Source organism: Necator americanus, chromosome II (assembly GCF_031761385.1).
Source record: "Necator americanus strain Aroian chromosome II, whole genome shotgun sequence".
NCBI lineage: Eukaryota > Metazoa > Nematoda > Chromadorea > Rhabditida > Ancylostomatidae > Necator > Necator americanus.
Genome location: NC_087372.1, coordinates 20,163,874 through 20,181,373, shown reverse-complemented (window position 1 = coordinate 20,181,373; position 17,500 = coordinate 20,163,874). Strand labels below are relative to the sequence as shown.

At 45.1% G+C, this 17,500-nt stretch overlaps 2 protein-coding genes across 5 annotated transcripts in view; both read right to left on the bottom strand.

The window, feature by feature from the left end:
- Positions 1–17,500, bottom strand: part of RB195_018619 (uncharacterized protein) — a gene marked incomplete at both ends in the record, with an annotated part of 20,105 nt that overhangs the window by 670 nt on the left and 1,935 nt on the right. Inside the window, 11 exons of one of the 4 annotated variants that reach the window (XM_064186135.1) lie at positions 343–380; positions 517–582; positions 670–744; positions 4,979–5,153; positions 5,389–6,356; positions 6,475–7,208; positions 7,359–7,899; positions 10,122–10,300; positions 10,380–10,496; positions 10,553–10,654; positions 10,725–10,847. In XM_064186135.1, the coding sequence (XP_064042016.1) occupies positions 343–380; positions 517–582; positions 670–744; positions 4,979–5,153; positions 5,389–6,356; positions 6,475–7,208; positions 7,359–7,899; positions 10,122–10,300; positions 10,380–10,496; positions 10,553–10,654; positions 10,725–10,847 (3,118 nt within the window). Of the gene's footprint in view, positions 1–342; positions 381–516; positions 583–669; positions 745–1,527; positions 1,701–2,614; positions 2,894–4,978; positions 5,154–5,374; positions 6,422–6,470; positions 7,209–7,358; positions 7,900–10,121; positions 10,301–10,379; positions 10,497–10,552; positions 10,655–10,724; positions 10,848–17,500 lie in introns of those variants that run through there. The other 3 variants (XM_064186136.1, XM_064186138.1, XM_064186137.1) reach the window with 3 other exon arrangements.
- RB195_018620 (uncharacterized protein) lies at positions 4,975–5,355 on the bottom strand (the record flags this gene model as incomplete). Its single annotated transcript, XM_064186139.1, has 1 exon — positions 4,975–5,355. The coding sequence occupies one exon, from the start codon at positions 5,353–5,355 to the stop codon at positions 4,975–4,977; it is 381 nt and encodes a 126-aa protein (XP_064042019.1).

Sequence of the window (17,500 nt, the reverse complement as noted above, 5' to 3'; positions counted from 1 at the left end):
TTGCAACGCTCATTGCTGTGCACGCCCGGCATCCAAGTGTGGTCGGTCGAAGGTCAGTTATGTCTTCTCACCAGCTTACTCAAATAAAACCAATGAATAGGCTGCTAAGGGGACCGAGACGTGAACACAGGGGAGCGTTCTAACGCACCTCGTGATAACCAAAGTGGTTAACACGCCGTTCCTTACGACAATCAGGAAGGGATGAACGGAACGACCCCTGATCCCAATGATGCAACACCTTCTCTAGCCTTTCCCGGGGATACCCTCACCACGTCACTTTCGTGGTATGTTGCCTTTAAGGAGCATGCTATTCAGCTCTGTGGATTTAGAGGCCACAACCACCTCTAATCTGCAAGAAAAGGGCGAACGGACAGATGTCCCTAAATACCAGTAGAGAATGAGCACACACTTTTGTCTTTCATTTTATATGCAGGTGAAAATCTACGCGAAGAAAGTTGATAGAAACGACTGTGGCTTTCAATGTTGGTGTCTTTGTATGATGCTGATATTTGTTACCTAACACTATGATCAATCCGCATTGATGAAGGAATGGAAGGCAATGGCGTTACTGTCCCACCGGCACTAAATTAGCCTTTCCTCGAAACAATAATCTACTTATTACATCTTAGAGAGTGTGCATGGCTAGAAGCATGACTTAAATACACTTACCGAGGAGGTTGTGACAGTTGTGGTGCTTTCTTCTCGCAGTTATTTGAGCTGTAATGCTCTTTTTTCACATAGAGTCTGCAATACAATAATATACCGCACAATAAAATACTCTCGAAATACGGAACAAAAAAAAACGCAGATGATCTGATTCATGAAACCAGACTGGTTCGCTCTAGCTCAAACAGTCTTCGGGTAAAGTGTAGTTGTTGGGCGGGTGGGGTGGCACTTAACCGCACTCTTATTTCTAAAAGTAAATAACTAAATAAGTCGGCCTCCTAAAATCTAAGCATTAGACTTAGAAAATCTATGACAAGTAAACTACAGCTACCAAGAGAAAAATAAGAGGTCTCAGAAATAAGAGCGCGGTTGAGTGCCACCCTCCCTCCCACCCAACGACACTTTGCCCGGGTATTTTTGAAAAACAATGATCAGTCACTCATGTAGGCGCAAGACAAACATAATAGGGAGTCCTTTATGGGGACGTTACACGCTTAAAAAACAGTCACTCAGTGGTCCATGCTAGGCATCTCCGAAAGGTGAGCATTCACATAAGTTGGTTCTCGAATAACCATTATGTGGAAGCTAAGTCTACTTCCCCACACCTGCAACACCCACAAATATTGTTCATTTCGTGTTTAGAAAGCGTGTTGGCAGTTAATTTTGTTGTTGGTTGTCACAACATCATATACACTGCTGTTGACTTATGCTACAATGTGACCTAAACGGTTGTGTTCGAAACTATGCGATTTTCAATCGCTTACAGGTAAAGCAGAGTTGAGTTTGTACGTTTTCTTACTGTACACGTGTATACATGTATACATATATACATGTGTATAGTAGGATCAAAGCATGAAGCACGTATGCAATTGCGTAGGCGGCTTCTCTCGTGGCATGGCGCTTCGGTGGAGCGTAGCGGCCAGGAGTGTTGTGAAATCCCTGCTGGCAGCACCCATCGCCGGAGTTTGCGACGGTCCCAACTCGGTCCCAACTGCTGCCTCTACCGTGCCATTTCGAGCGCGTACGCAAATGCACTGCAAGTACCCTCGAGATTCATGTCGTTTTGACCTGACTATATGTGTTTGTGTATGTGCGCGCGTACGTGTGCGTATGTATATGTATAGTTGGGTCAAAACGACATGAATCACGGACAACTGCGTATGCAACTGCCCTCAAAGCGGTGCGGTGGAGACAGCGGTTGGGATCGAGGTGGGACCATAGCGATGCAGATGGGTGGCGATAGCGAGGATCCTTGCACGCTCCTAACTGCTGCGCTCCACCGCGTCGCTTCGAGCGCAGCCGCTAACCCAACTGCCCGTGCTCCATGTCGTTTTGACCCAACTACATAATAGGATCAAAACGACATGAAGCTCGATGCAGTTGTGCAGGCAGCTGCGCTCGAAGCAGCGGGGTGGACCGTAGCAGTTAGGATCTATGACGGACCTGTGCTAACACCGTTTCAGTTCGCCATGGTCCCACGTCGAATCGAACTGCCATTTCCACTGCGCCGCTTCGAGCGCTGCCGCTCACGCAACAGCACGCTGTTTCATGTCGTTTTGGCCCGTCTATATGTGGGAGAACAACGTTAGTCACGACCTACACGCATCTTCCTATCTCACACCAAAGGAGAAGCTGGGAGCTGTGATGGAGCCGAGACATTTACGCCATCTATTTTTTCTCTTTTTTTTTCTAAAGCAGAGACCTATACGGTTTTTTGCCCGCAGTCTCTTCTCTGACAATCAAAACTGGTATGATAGGAGAGCAACAGTTCCCTTTCCCAGATTTCCCGGTTTCCCAGATTTTGCACCCCCAGTATCTTGCGGCGAATGCTTTGATTTGATTGATCTGTGACCGTTTGGCGCTATATTGATACATGATTGTCCTTACAACAGAACAAACAGTTACTATTAGGCCATAAATTGTCATGATTCTTCTTTGATGGAATGACCGTGTTGACATGTTTGTGGCCAAGTCTGCTTTCGACGTATCCTTTTGCACCGATCTCTGCTTTTAAGAGATTCATGAGGTCATCAGTTGTTTGTCCGTCTTGTGATTCACTGGCGACTGATACAGATTTTATGGTGTCTTCAATTAATTTGGATAGGATCTTTTCGCACCACACTGGCATCGTCTTCTCTACATTATATCCTGCAGCAATCATTTGGTTGATCTGCATCCTGATTAGATCAAATGTCGCCGAGTAGTTGTCGGCGGAATTGTTCACCATTCTCAGAATGACCAATTTTTCGATTACTTGTGTTCTATCAGGCTGGTGATTGGAGTAATTCTCCTGTGAAGTCTTAATCAACCACTTGTATTCCGCAACAGTTCTTCGCTGTTATGGACAAAGGCGTCAAAAATAGCCCAGTATTCTGGGAAGTCGTCAGAATTCCCACAAGATTACAGAAGCGTGGCTTGTGGAGCAGGTTTTATTGACCTCAGCGTTCTTTTGGTTAAAACGCTATGGGATATGGATGCTGAATTAGATGGGTCTTGCGAGCAGGATTGTAATCTAATGTCTCGCACACAGTTTTCGTTTGTATCATCTATATCGCCACCCCTTTCTTTTCTTTCTTTTCTTTTCTACGTTGTTGTCTTTCTTTGCAGCTTTAGAGATATGTTTCCAAGTTTGATTTCCATATCCTCACGCATATTTCTCGTCTCGTCAAGACGAGCTGTTAACATGAATTCCAATCGTTGGCCTCGGCAATTGCAGATGGGAGCTGTGACTCTTCCTCGATTTCCTCAATTTCGAGCATAGAATCCTTTCTTTAGGACTTGTTTTTGCAATTTTTACATTCATCTAAACTCGTTGTATAATTCTTGGAAATTTTCTCTCGCCTCTTTAATTTCCCGTATTCTACTTTGCAGTGTAGTGGCTAATCGGCATGCACTGATAAGAGTCCTCGCCTATTACTGGATATTCACCCTGCTTAGTGTACTCTCTGCAACGGGATAGTAAAGTTTTCACCGTCGTTGCGCTGACAACTATTACTGTTTTGCGAAAATGCAGTGACATTTCTTTCTTCATGGACGTGCGAATGCAATAAACTTCGCTTGACCTGCTGTAACTTTGACAAGTCCGATCAGCTGTTTCTTAACAGTGATCTGCGTTCCAGTTACGTATGTAAGAGAACGATTGCTCAATTAGTGGGATGAATCTGATCCGATTCACGGTCTTTGACTTGATCACATGAAATTGCTCAATGAGCTAGTCTCTTTCCTCGGGGACCAAAGATGTCATTTTTGACGCAGAATGTAGCTTTATTTAATCCGATGCAAGTGGACACTCTTGGGATCTTGGCCCGTATGATTCGATGGATAAATAGATGGTTCAGTGAATTTTTATTCTTACAAAGGGACGACCACACGTGAGCAACGAAGGCGAAGTATATGTCCGATATATTAAGCAAGAGTTACACCAAACGGGCCACGCCCATAACTACTTGAGTTCCAATGAGGTCGCTATAAATGACCATCATCGCTAAGATGATACAATGCTCTGTAGAAAAGAGAAATGGAGTCTCCAAGAGAGAAATGCGAAAAAGTTGGCTAAAGTTGCACAGACGGGAAGAGGGGTGCGGGGCAAGATATACCCGCCAAAATCCGTTGCCTGCTGCTGACCTGCCTTCAGCACCTCCGCATAATTGCCGCTGCCGTTCCAACAGCTCGACAGCATCCACGGCCGCCTTAGATCATCTAGACCCTGCTTCCCTAAAACTCTCGACCGCGTGCGATGTTCGCGTCGCGATGCGGCGGCGGAAACTGCGAATTTGGAAGGGAGAGAAATGAAAAGCGAGTTGAAGAAAGATTAAAAGATATGTCATCAGTGTCATACCAAATAGTGATATGCTGAGTGATAATAGTGATATGCTTGACCTACATTGACCTCTTTTCACAGACTCTACACAGATAAGGATTATAACAAAAACATACTGCAGAAGAAATACACCTCCTATAATTTCACATATGTTACGTCCTACCTATTCTATCTAAACTCGCAGCGCAAAAGTATGTGTCGTCACGATGTATTTCAATGCGTTCAATGTTCAACTTGTAACAACTGTATGGACAGCAACCTTATGTACTTATTACTTTGTATGCATTCTTTGAACCCTTTTCTACATTGTGCCTTTTTGTCGCTTCATTTCAATCTATTCCCTGCATAAAATGAATACGACAAGATGGGTGTATTAATGGCGGACAGAGACCTCTGGATCTGCGAGATAGGCGTTTAGATACTATCAATGTCTGCGAGGCATTAATCGCACCTCTCCAGATGTAGGATGCCAGTTTCACCTAGCTAGATCACCTTGACTCCCGTTGATCTTCGAACTGGTCGAGCGGACGCCAGTAATTCTTCCATTTGTCCCGATCGCGTGCCAGAGTAGCCCAGTGGTTCCTCCTTTCGCGTGGGACACGAAGAGCATCATATTTTTCTTTGAAGGACTTCGTGAAGAAATCTGACCATCGGGTCGGCGGTCTTCCTGTAGTGCGCTTAATATCGCGGGGAACCCAGTCGCTCACGGCTCTGGTCCAACGGTTGTCATTAAAGCGCATCACGTGTCCGGCCCACCTTATTTTACTTTCCTTGGCAAACGCGGCGGCGTCTCTAATCTTCGATCGCTGACGTAGGAGAGAACTTCGAATCCCGTCCCTCACTTGCGTGAAACGGGATACTCCTAGCATCACTCTCTCAATTGCGCGTTCAATGACGCTCACCGCGTTTTCCTCCTGTTTGCGAATTGCCCAGGTTTCCGAAGCTTAGGTTAAAGCACGAAGTACGGTGGTTTTGGAGAGGTGAGCACGGAGCCGGGTGTTCCTGGTCTTCTTCACTACATCCTCGATGCTCTTGTACGCTCCCCAAGCCGCTCGTCTCCTCGTGCCCAGCTCGGGGATCAGGTCGTTCATCATGTTTAGTTCCCGACCCAGATAAACTGGTGCATTCGGATATGTTCGTTCCGTTGAGCGTGAATGGGGCATCCGAGACCCATCCGTTCCGCATGCACATCGTCTTTTGTAGATTCAGCTCAAGACCGATGCATCCACATGTTTCGTCGAATTTGGTCAGCATTCGTTCCGCTTGGCTGATGCTAGGTGTTATCAGTACGATGTCATCAGCAAAGCGGAAATGGTGTAGCTGCCGACCATCAACCTTCACTCCCATGTCGTCCCATTCCAACTTTCGCATTGCGTTCTCGAGGGTGGCTGCGAATATTTTGGGTGAAGTTGTATCACCCTGTCGGACCCCCCTCTTCACGTCAATGATGATGTTCTTGTAGAATGGCAAAATTCCGGTAGTGAAGTTACTGTACAACTCTCGAAGTACCTTTATGTACTGGGTAGGGACGCCTTGGTTGTCCAAGGCTTCCACGACCGCTTCCGTCTCAACTGAGTCGAAGGCCTTCTTTAAGTCGATGAAGGTGAGACAGAGCGGCATCTTGTACTCTCGTGATACCTTGATGAGTTTCGAAACAGTGTGAATGTGGTCAATCGTGCTGAATCCTTTTCGAAACCCTGCTTGCTCGCATGGCTGTCCTTCATCCAAGACTTTGTCAATCCTATTAAGGATTACTCTTGTAAAGAGCTTGTAGATGATGGACAGTAGGCAGATTGGACGATAGTTTTCATGTGGATCTCCCTTTTTATACAACAACACGGTCTTGCTGGTCTTCCACTGTTTAGGAACCCTGCATTCCGACAGATAACGTGTAAAGAGCCTCGCCAGGGTGTTGATGAGTACTGGCGGAAGGCTCTTCAGGTGTTCTGGTCTTATTCTATCGGGACCGGGTGTCGTTTCTTACCGACATGGTAGCATGTCGTATTTCGGACGGGAGAACCTCTGGAGTGACTTGTCCATTTTCCCTCAGATGGTGAGGAGGCAAGTGGACATGGCTGTTGAAGAGATCAGAGTAGAAGTCGTAGATGATTTTCTCCATCCCCCTTCTCCATGCAATGGCTGTTCCCTTTGGGTTCCGGAGAGCAGTCATCCTCGTCTTGCGACTGGCGAAGTCTCGACGGGCATAGCGGATGCTTTTCCCCGCCTCTGCAGCTTCAGCCAGCACTTCTGCTCTTCTCTCTTTAAGGTCTTCCTTTATCGACTCTCTGCAAAGCCTTGCGAGCTTGGACGTGAGTTCTTGGTTCCCTGCGGCTCGTGCTGCTCTACGCTGGCGTATCAGCTCAAGAGTTTCAAGAGACAGGCGCCTCTTGGTGGTTTTAAAACTCTCAGCCTTCTTCACGCAGTCGTGAAGGTGTTCAACAAGCCGGTCATATTCCTCGTCGATGTTGCCCATTGCGGAATCTTCCCAAAAGCCGGCTAGCGTAGCGAAGAGATCCCAGTTGATGGTAGCCCTGGGATTTCTCTCTCTGAACTTGGCGGCTTTCTCTGCTCTCTTTGTGAAGGAAAATCTTCCTCGGAGGAGGCGATGGTCCGATCCCGTATAGAACTTTGGTACAACACCGACGTCCGTCAGGCAGAACCTTTTATTGACGATGATGTGGTCTATTTCATTACGATACCCTCCACCGGGTGACTCCCACGTCTAGCGTAGAGAGGAGGGCTTCTGGAATTGCGAGTTCCCATGGATGGTCTTAGTCGTCATGATGAACTCGGAGAGCCTCTCCCTCTGGTCATTCCATTGTAGGCCGTGGGTCCCGATGTGAAGTTCCTCCGGCGTTCTTCTTGGGCCAACCTTGGCGTTGAAATCGCCAATTATGACCTTGTAGAAGGCATGGTCTTCTTGGTAGAACTTCTCCAGGTCCATATAGAAAGCTTCGACTTCTTCTTCTTCGTAGCTTGATGTTGGAACGTAAGGGACGAAGATAGCCAAAGCTGGTGTTGGGCCACATCTTCTCATCCGCAGACGTCCGATTCGGGTCGTAAGTTGTTCGAAAGAGTCGATGTTCTTTGCCATACTCGTGTTGACGAGGACGCCAACTCCACCAACACCTCTACTGTCGCATGTTCCTAAGAACAGTTCTTCTCCAGTTTTATATACGGCGTTGAGAGGGTGACGTCGTCTCGTCTCGGTCAGCCCGATGACGTCGTACTTGATCTTCTTGGCTTGCATCATCAGATCTTCGATGGCCGCTTCCGATGCAAGCGTACGTGCGTTATAAGTACAGACCACCATCCTAGTCCTTTTCCGTTTTGGTAGCCTATATGACTCCTGCAACCCTGTCCTACCTGGCGCTACCGTACCAGGCTTTCCTCCGGAATCAGGAGACTCTTTTCTATTACTGTGTTTTGCGTAAAAATTTTAAAACCCATGGGAAGGTTGCAAGCCTCTAGTCCCATGAGTTTCTGGGAGAACTTTCGTTGTGGACATGTGGAACTTATTTGTTGGAGGCGACTCAAAACCGCCTCCCTTGCACCTCCCAGTCACTTGATTGCAGGCTTTTGGCCGGACCGACGTGCAGGATACAAGGATGTCATGAGTCAGTCCTGGCTCAGCAGAAACAGGAAGTCCATCCTCCGAATCCACCTGCGTCTCTGGGCAAGCACAAGGCTGCTTCTGGTCCGCGATTAGCCACCTATCCGCCACCCGGGGACGCGCCACGTAGCCTCGCGACTAACCGGCTGTGATCCCTTGTATTTTCAGAGATGACTGGGTGGTTTCTATCTCACAATTCAGAACAAATAATAACAAATGACAACAAACACTTCCATTCACATTTCTAAACGCTATTTCACTTATGTGAACTTCCTAAACAACTCTACTTAATCTATGGTTTCAAACAACTTTTATCACAAAGCACTTTCCTTTTCTGTTCGTTTGAAAAAGCTCTTTGTAAGAGCTTCGAGCGCGGCGAAAAAAACACATCGTAAGAGCGGCAGATGCGGCGAAATGGGGCGGGGAAGACGTTGTGGGTAGGGCGTCAGCGAAACGTAGCACAAGAGAAGTGATCGGGCTACTCTGGCGATTGTGACGATGTCAGGAGTCGCGTCCTGCGCCCGATTATCGACGCTCATCAGCCACCTGGATACGCGGCGGCACATCTCAACCGTTCCCCCGAAAGAGCATTCGCTGCGCCCGTCTGTGCAAGAGAGACCCTTAACAGGATCGAAAAAGTTTTAGATAAGGCTAGCCATACGAGCAAGCAGGATTTCGAAAAGGATTCAGCACGATTGACCACATTCACACTGCTTCAAAACATGTCGAGATGTAGCAAAAGTACAAGATTCCACCTTCATCGAATCAAAGAACTTCTTCGACTCAGTTGAGACGGAAACGATCATAGAAGCCTTGGCCACCCAAAGCGTCTTTACTCAGTACATAAAGGTATTTCCAGAGTTGTACAGTATCTTCATGACCGAATTTTCGCCATTCTACAAGCATATCATCATCGACATGAAGAGAGGGATGATACAACTTCAGCTAAGATATACACGTCCACTCTCCAGAGCGCGTAAAAGCATTGACGATGTGAGGAAGACCAGGAACACCCGGTTCCGTGCTCGCCTCTTTTACGTTACCGTACCTCCTGCTTTGACCTATGCCTCAGAAACCTGGTCATTTCTCAAGCAGGAAGAAAATGCGGTGAGCGCAATAGAAATAGATTCCTGGTTTGAGCTATGTTTCAGAAACATGGACATTTTGCAAGGAGGAAGAAAATGCGGGCAGCGTAATCGAGCTCTCAATTGAAAGTGTGATGCTAGCAGTATTCCGCTTCAGACAAATGAGAGAAAAGATCCTAGGTTCTCTCCCACGTCATCAAAGATTAGAGGTGCCGCAATATTTGCTCAGGGAAGTAAAATCAGGTGGCTGGACACGTGATGTGAGTCAGCAACACTCGTTGGACCAGAGCCGAGAGTAAGTGGTTCCTATGAGATGTCAAACGCACTACAAAAAGACCGACTAGACAGACGCTGGTCGTATCTCTTCGAGAAGTCCTTTAACGTAGGTTATGGTGCTCTTCGTCTCCCTCGAGAAAGGATAAGCCATTGGGCAACTCTCGCACGCAATCGGAACACATAGAGAAGTCTCTGGTACCTGCTCGATCCAGTCGAAGAACAGAGGGAATCAAGCTGATCGACGTTATTAAGGTATTGTATTGTTTTTAGTGAGGAATAATTTCACCGTAAATCAGGGAGTCTTCAATGAAGAGATCTTGCCCAATTTATATTCTTGTGATTCTCTCTTGCAGAAAATGACCGATGCGGTTTCACGTTATTGGCTGCAGAGTTTACAACGTATATATATATATATATATATATATATATATATATATATAATATATATATATATATATATATATATATATATATATATATATATATATATATATATATATATATAATCGAAAACGTAACTGTATCATACACTTCAGGATCAAATGGAACGTATAAACAAGATTTGTGCAATGTTAATGTAATCACAGATATACTACGCCTAACGAAGTCTGCTAACACCAACAATCTTTTCATTTCAGAGAAAGAATCATGTGGCACTAACCTAGTTTTCTTCTCCACCAGGCGCAACTTCTCGACAATTACTGCAATTGATTCACTCAAGGGCGTACGTTTCGTTATGAGAAGAGCGCACACGACAATTGGAAGAAGTCGTGTAACAAGAAGTGCTATGAGTGCATACCGTGGAATGAAAGAAGATTCAATCTGGGGATCGCAAGTATTCTGGAAAAACAACGTGATCAACCATAGAGCTTCTGAACTCGTCTTCTTTCTGTTCGATAACTTCGAATCCTTTCTATACCCTTGGATTAAGCCTTCGCTTATTAGCTGCATAAAGGTTGTGATCGAATGTACATCCTAGCCGTTGTTCCATCTGTAGCAGGCCACCTGGATTGTGAGGAATTGCATGGTTGAGTAACTATAAGCAAGTTCGTCAAACTAGAAATGAAGGACATAAAATTCTGATCTACTCACCTGTTCAGTAGAATTTGGTAGAGTCCCAGAGTATGGTAAGAGTATAAAGGTGAACACATGTATTTCACAGATGCAGTAAAGGACACCCATGGACAGGAAGATCTGAATCAGATAGGATAGCTACCAACTAAGATGTTGGCCGAACTTTGTCACTCACACCTCTAGAACTTACCCAGAACACTATATGCGAAGAACGTTTCGATAAGTTGGCGGTGAAGAAAATAAGAATGGCAATGACAAGAAACACATAGCAAGCTAAGTCACCAAGCAGGTAACAACCGAGGATCGTTTTGAACTGAAAGTATAAGTGAAATGAAATGCTCTAAGTTTGAACTCAGTATTTGATATTAGAAGGTTTTTGCTCCATTTATTATATGTGGTATTTAAAATGTCCCTGCCGTTATTTCAATTAAAAAAAAATCTTCTATCTTTGAAGTGGCGACGAGACAGGCAGATGTGAGGAGTGTTTCATCACCTTAATGTGTGCTGATAAGTAGTCTGGTACTTGGTAATTAGTAGGCCCGCCATAGGGCGCGTATTTACCTGTGTTTTGTGCTCATGTTAGTGCGTGGGACATGGATAGGTTAGTACTGCTTCCCCATCCTTTGAACCATGAACAAAATATCGAGACTCGCCAAACGGGTAATGATAAACTTGAACGTAGAGGAAAGGTTCTACCACGAAATGTGAGGATGTTGGCTTTGTTATGCACCCATGTTTCACTCATTCTCAGAAGATTTTCAACCATCCACTGAAAGTTCCATCCATCCTGCGGGATCGTGATCAGCTCTAGTGCATTTCCATCTTTTGTTGAACTGTGCATGTTATATACTACGCGCGTTTTAGAGGCATCATCCCACGAATCTGACGTGGTATGCATTTCCGAAGGCCAAAGACTATACGGGGACATAGATCGCACCCGCCCGTTCCTGCAATCTATAGTCTTTAGCCTTCGGAAATCCATACCGCGTCAGATTCGTGGGGCGATGCCTTTTGAAGCAGCCTTTGAAGATCCAGTAGCCCCTCTGCGACATGCATAAAACGCTGGTGTAAGCTGATGAGAAAATTCAAGGTCGAATCTTACATAATTCACCTCTGCCTGCAATTCTTGCATATATTGCGCCAAACATCCACAAACATCATCTGCTACTACTCATCAACTTCAGCTACCAATGAGATCGAATTAGGCGCATTTTATGAAAACTTGGAATTTCGTTGTTTCGGGACTAAATTCTTTGCAAGTGCGCTTCCGAGGTTTTTACTATTCGAGAGACCATTGTGCAACTGTCTTTAACATTTGAGAAGTGATAGAAGAGATATGCAGCATGCAACAAGGGAAATAGTCTCGCCGGGCTGATTCTGGTACCCACCCCTTTCTTAGAGATTTGCGTTTCATAAGGAAAGATCACTTCCGGTGGTCATGGGAATCTAGCAACTGCACAAAATCTGTGGAGGTCAACCAAATACTCTCAAAAGAAAGTGGCATCCCTGATAATTACGAGCGTTAGACGTACGTCGGAGCTTAGCACGACATACTTGGATCGTTCAAAAGCCACCAAAAAAATTGCTTAAAAAGAAACAACTTTGATCCAAATACATCATGTATCGAGCGGCTACGAAGAAAAAGAACTTGAAGCTTTCTATATGGACCCAAACTTCTACAAAAAAGACTATACTTTTTACAAGGTAGTTCTTAGTTATTTCAACGCCAAAATTGGCCCCAATAGAATGCCTGAGGGACTTCACATCGGGATCCTCAGGGTCTGCAATGGAATGAGCAGGGGAAAGGCTTTCTGAGTTTATAATGACGACTAAGACCACCCAAGGGAACTCGCAATTGCAGAAGCTCTTCTCTCTCTTCTCTGGTGGACGTGAGCGTCACCTAGTGGATGGTGCTACAATGAAATTGAACACTTCATCGTCAGTAGATTTTGCCTCAAGGATGTCGCTGTAGTGCCAAAGTTCTATACGCGATCTGATCATTACCCATCTAAGCAAATTTTCTTCAGACGGAGAGAAGAGAAAGCCGCGAAGTTCGGTGAGCGAAGCCCCACGACTATCATTATCTGGGATCTCTTTGTTTCATATTCTCTTCCTCTATCTTCTTAGCCAGCTTTTCAAAGATGCTGCAATGAACAACGTCGACGAAGAATATGGTGGATTCATAGGATATCTTCATAACTGCTCGAGGAAACTTGAGAGTTTTAAAACCACCGAGAAGCGCCTGTCCTCGGGAACTCCTGAGCTGATAGAGTCGTACGAGCCGAAGGCAACAATCACCGCTGGTCCGAGCCAAAAGGCCTTGCAGAGAGGCGATGAAAGAATACCATAGAGAAAGATGAACAGAAGTTTTGGCTGATCTGCAGAGACGAAAAAGAGAATTACGCAGTGCCCGTCGAGACTTCGCCACTTGCAAGACAAAGATGACTTTCTTCCGAAACAACCATCGCATCGATAAGGAAATGGAGAACATCGTCCACTCATTCGCGACTTCTATTCTAAGCTTTTCGACAGCCACTTCCATTTGACTCTTCATCATCTGAGGATCAGCACCATTCAGCACATTCACACTGCTCTGAAATCGCGGCATCGCAAGGATACAAGACGCCGCTATCACCTTCATCGACTTGAAGAAGACCTTTGACTCAGTTGAGATTGAAGCGGTCATGGAAGATTTGGACAACCCTACTCAGTACATAAAGGTACTTCCAGAGTTGCACAGTAACTTCATGGCCGGAATTTCGTCATTCTATGAGGACATCATCATCGACACGAAGAGGCCCGACAAGGCAACACAATCTCACCTGAAATATTAACAGCCATTCTCTGGCAATATGAAAGCTGAAAGGGGACGACTTAAAGTGAATCAGTGAAGGCTGATGGTTCGCAGCTACACTATCTGCACTTTGCTAATGACATCGACCTGATAGCATTCAGCCAAGCGGAACGAATGCTTAACGAAATCGATAAAACATGTGGAAGCGTCAGTCCCCAGGTGAATCACGAAAAATGATGTTCACGAGAAACGGATGGGTGTCGGATCCTCCATGTCCGCTCAACGAACGAACATATTCGAATGCACCAGTTATGTTTATCTGGGTCGGGAAGTAGAAATGAAGAACGACCTGATGGCCGACCTAAGAAGAAGGAAGTGAAAGTAACGTAAACGTATAAGAGAACGTACAAGAGCATCGGGGATGTAGTGAGGAAGACCAGAAACACCCGACTCCGTGCTCACCTCTTCAACACCACAGTACTTCCTGCTTTGACCTACTTCAGAAACCTGGGCTCTTCGCAAACAGGAAGAAAATGCGGTGAGCGTCATTGAACGCTCAACAGAGAGAACGATGCTAGGAGTATCTCGCCTCACACAATTGAGGGACACTATTAGAAGTTCTGTCCTACGTCAGCGATCGAAGATGAGAGACACCACGGCCGAGGATTGCCAAAGAAAGCAAAATAAGGTGAGACAGACACGTGATGCTTTTCAACGACAACTGTTGGACTAGAGCCTTGAGCGACTGGGTTCCCCGCGATATTAAGCGCACTACAGGAAGACCGCCGACCCGATGGTCAGATTTCTTCACAAAGTCCTTCAAAGAAAAATTGGACGCTCTTAGAATCCCACGTGAAAGGAAAGCCCATTCGGGGACCCTGGTACCCAATCGAGACAAGAAGAAAAATTACTGGCGCTCGCTCGACCAGTTCGAAAAACAAGTGGAGCCAATGTCAAGGTGGTCAAGGTGATCCATGTCCAAGATCTATTCTTTTCAAACGACACAGCGTAATCATAAATGTTCCTTTTTGAAAGTGTGGAATGGAAGCAAGTAAATGTAAAAGCGAAAACTAGAACAAATTATATAATAATAGAGTTTAAAAATTGTGTGGACGAGAGCGTCCCACATGAACAAACATTAGACAGTTGGACAATGATTCTCTGGAACGAAGAAGCAGAAACTACGCTCTTAATATACGGCTCTTTTTTGAAGTGCTGCAAACTTGTTCGATTAGGTTTCGGATCTTTCTTCCTTATTCTTACTTTCTTCTGAATTTTTTTTTGCTGACTTAATCGAAATAATTGAATTGGACTAGTTTTTAATTGATTTTCTTGAGCTGTAGCCAAGATTGGTATTGATCGTCTTTAAAGAGGCCTTTAAAGCCAAGATTGGTATTGATCGTCGTCGTAAACAACGGCTAACTTTTCGGTGTTATCGCCTTCGTCAGAGCCTGAAAAAAATCAAAGTCATTAGTGATTTATCCTCTCAAGCGCCTCATCACCCTACAGAAAGCACCCAAGCGGTAGGCAAACTCAAACAGCAGCACATTGGCTAGTCCTTACTTCATTCGCTAGATTTGGTACCGCAATAGACCATCACGTACCACAACTATGAGTCACAAGGATTTTATATAGGGACCTCACGGCCCGCCCCGTAGATCAAAACCCGCATAGGTCTTGATATGGGGATAGCTCGTTCGTGATAGCAATGCACTCATCCTTCTTCTTCATTTTTGGACTTTTGGCGGTTATCCAAAAGGCCTCTAGAGTGCTGCGTGCTGTGATCTCGGACTCGTAGGATAATATACTAAGTTCTACCTCTAATTCGGAGTTTGGATGACATATTCTACGGTGTGCTCAGGGTGGGGTGAAGATTGAAGAACTAGACATGTTCTTCAATCTTCTCAACCAGCAGTGTCCGCACATTAAGCTCACCAGGGAGAGACCGACAGACAACTGGTCGGCTTTCTTGAATGTGCACATTTACTTGCGGAGTAAGATATGGAAGACTACGCGGTACCGGAAACTCAGTAGCAAAAACATCTTAATCCACTATCTTTCAGCGCATCCCAACAAAAAAAAATCTGTTATAGATAACATGTACAAGATGGCGGCAAGAGTCTCATCGAGTAGCCAAGAAAAAGCGTGGTCTGTAAATCTGGCCCATAAAGTGGCAATATCCAATGGGTACCCAACTGGAGATGGTGCTACCCTACATGCACGACATCCCTCTCAAAGATCCAACGTAGTGGATGACCCAAAAAAGATCCCTTTCTGTCTACCTTATATATCTGATGATATAAGCAGAGCGGTACGGAGCTGTCTACGAAAAGCGGGTCTAGAGAATGACGTGAAAGTCGTGGAAATACCTCCAGCGAACCACAAGGGTCAGCTAGTACGTGCGTATGATCGACTCTGCACAACTCCCAGCTGCGTGGTTTGCGTGGTTTGGTATGGCAGAAAGGGTGACTGCATGGTATCAGGGGTAGTATATCGTATCACGTGCAGGTTGTGCGGTGACAATTATATGGGGGAAACGGGACGTCCACTGTGTATTATAGTCAAGGAGCATCTAGATGGACTCCCAAAATCTAAAATCTTCACCCCACTCGGAGCACACCGCAGAATATGTCATCCAAACTCCGAATTAGAGGTAGAACTTAGTATATTATCCTACGAGTCCGAGATCACAGCACGCAGCACACTAGAGGCCTTTTGGATAACCGCCAAAAGTCCAAAAATGAACAAGAAGGATGAGTGCATTGCTATCACAAACGTCCCTATATCAAAAACTATGCGGGTTTTGATCTGCGGGGCGGGCCGTGAGGTCCCTATATAAAACCCGTAGTTATGGTACGTGGTGGTCTGCTGCGTTAACAACTCTAGCTAATGAGGTAAGTACTAACCAATGTGCTGCTTTTTGACTTTGCTTACCGTTTGGGTGCTTTCTGTAGGGTGATGAGGCGCTTGAGGGGATAAATCACTAATGGCTTTGAACTTTCCAAGCTCTGACGAAGGCCGAAACATTAGCCGTTGTTTAATAAAGGCGATCAATACCAACCTTGGCTACAGCTCAAGAAAATCAATCAAGAACTACGTTTCAACATGTCGAGATTCAAAGACAGTGGAACACGCGCAATGAATTGAACTAGTTTGTGGCCGCTTGTAACTTAGAAAACTGGTGTTTCTGTAGGAGTTTCAGAGTTTAGGATGAACCATTGGGGGTATTAGTGAGTTTTGAGGGATTTACAAAAGGTGGCACAACTAGCAATAAATTGATCGGACCATCTTGTAACTATAGTCATGTTAAGGCATCATCATTTCCCTCTAAAAATCGATATTTGTCGTTTTGCTGAAGCGTGAACAACCTACTTTGTTTTTACTCTAACTGTTCCAGAAAGCGCAGTCAACCTTTGCGCCAACAAAACACAATTTGCGGGAAGCTGGTTTTTTGTTCCAATTTGACGAAAGATGCGGCTGACGGACATCGATTGCAATTGAAGAATATAGAGAACATGCTCCATCAATGAAAAACATGTAGTGAGTAGTGATTGCAGGGTATTAAAAGTGGTGATTTTGATACCGGCGATCAACGCGAAGGGAGGACAGTAAAGTTTTAAAATACTAAGGTGGAGGCGTCATTTGACCTAGATTCATGCCAAACTCAAGAGGAGCTCGCTGAAACTTTGCGAGTGACTCAACAAGCGATTTCAAGCCATATCAAGATCATCGGTATGATGCAAAGACGAGGAAGTCGGGTTCCGTATGAACTCAAGTCAAGAGACGCAAAATCGGAAGGGTGCTTTGCATTTAATCATGACGGAAACGAAAAATCGATCCACTACGACAACTCAAAGCACATAAAATCGTAGGGCTAGCCCGGCAATGAATCAACCTCAATGCCCAAACCTAATACTCATGGCAAGAAGCTAATGCTGTGGACGATGAACAATGTTTTGCATAAGATACATTGTATCAGCTTCCCTCAGTAAACCTTCAAAGTCACAAAAAAAACCCTCAAAACTTATTCGTACTCCCAATAAGTAGATCTGATCCACACGAATCGATTGTTGTCCATGTCTAATAATATGGAGCAAAATGAATCAGGTTGCAAAAGAGATTGCAGATCCAGTTCTTTTTATTCTAGCAAAAAATTACTATGGCTATTCTAG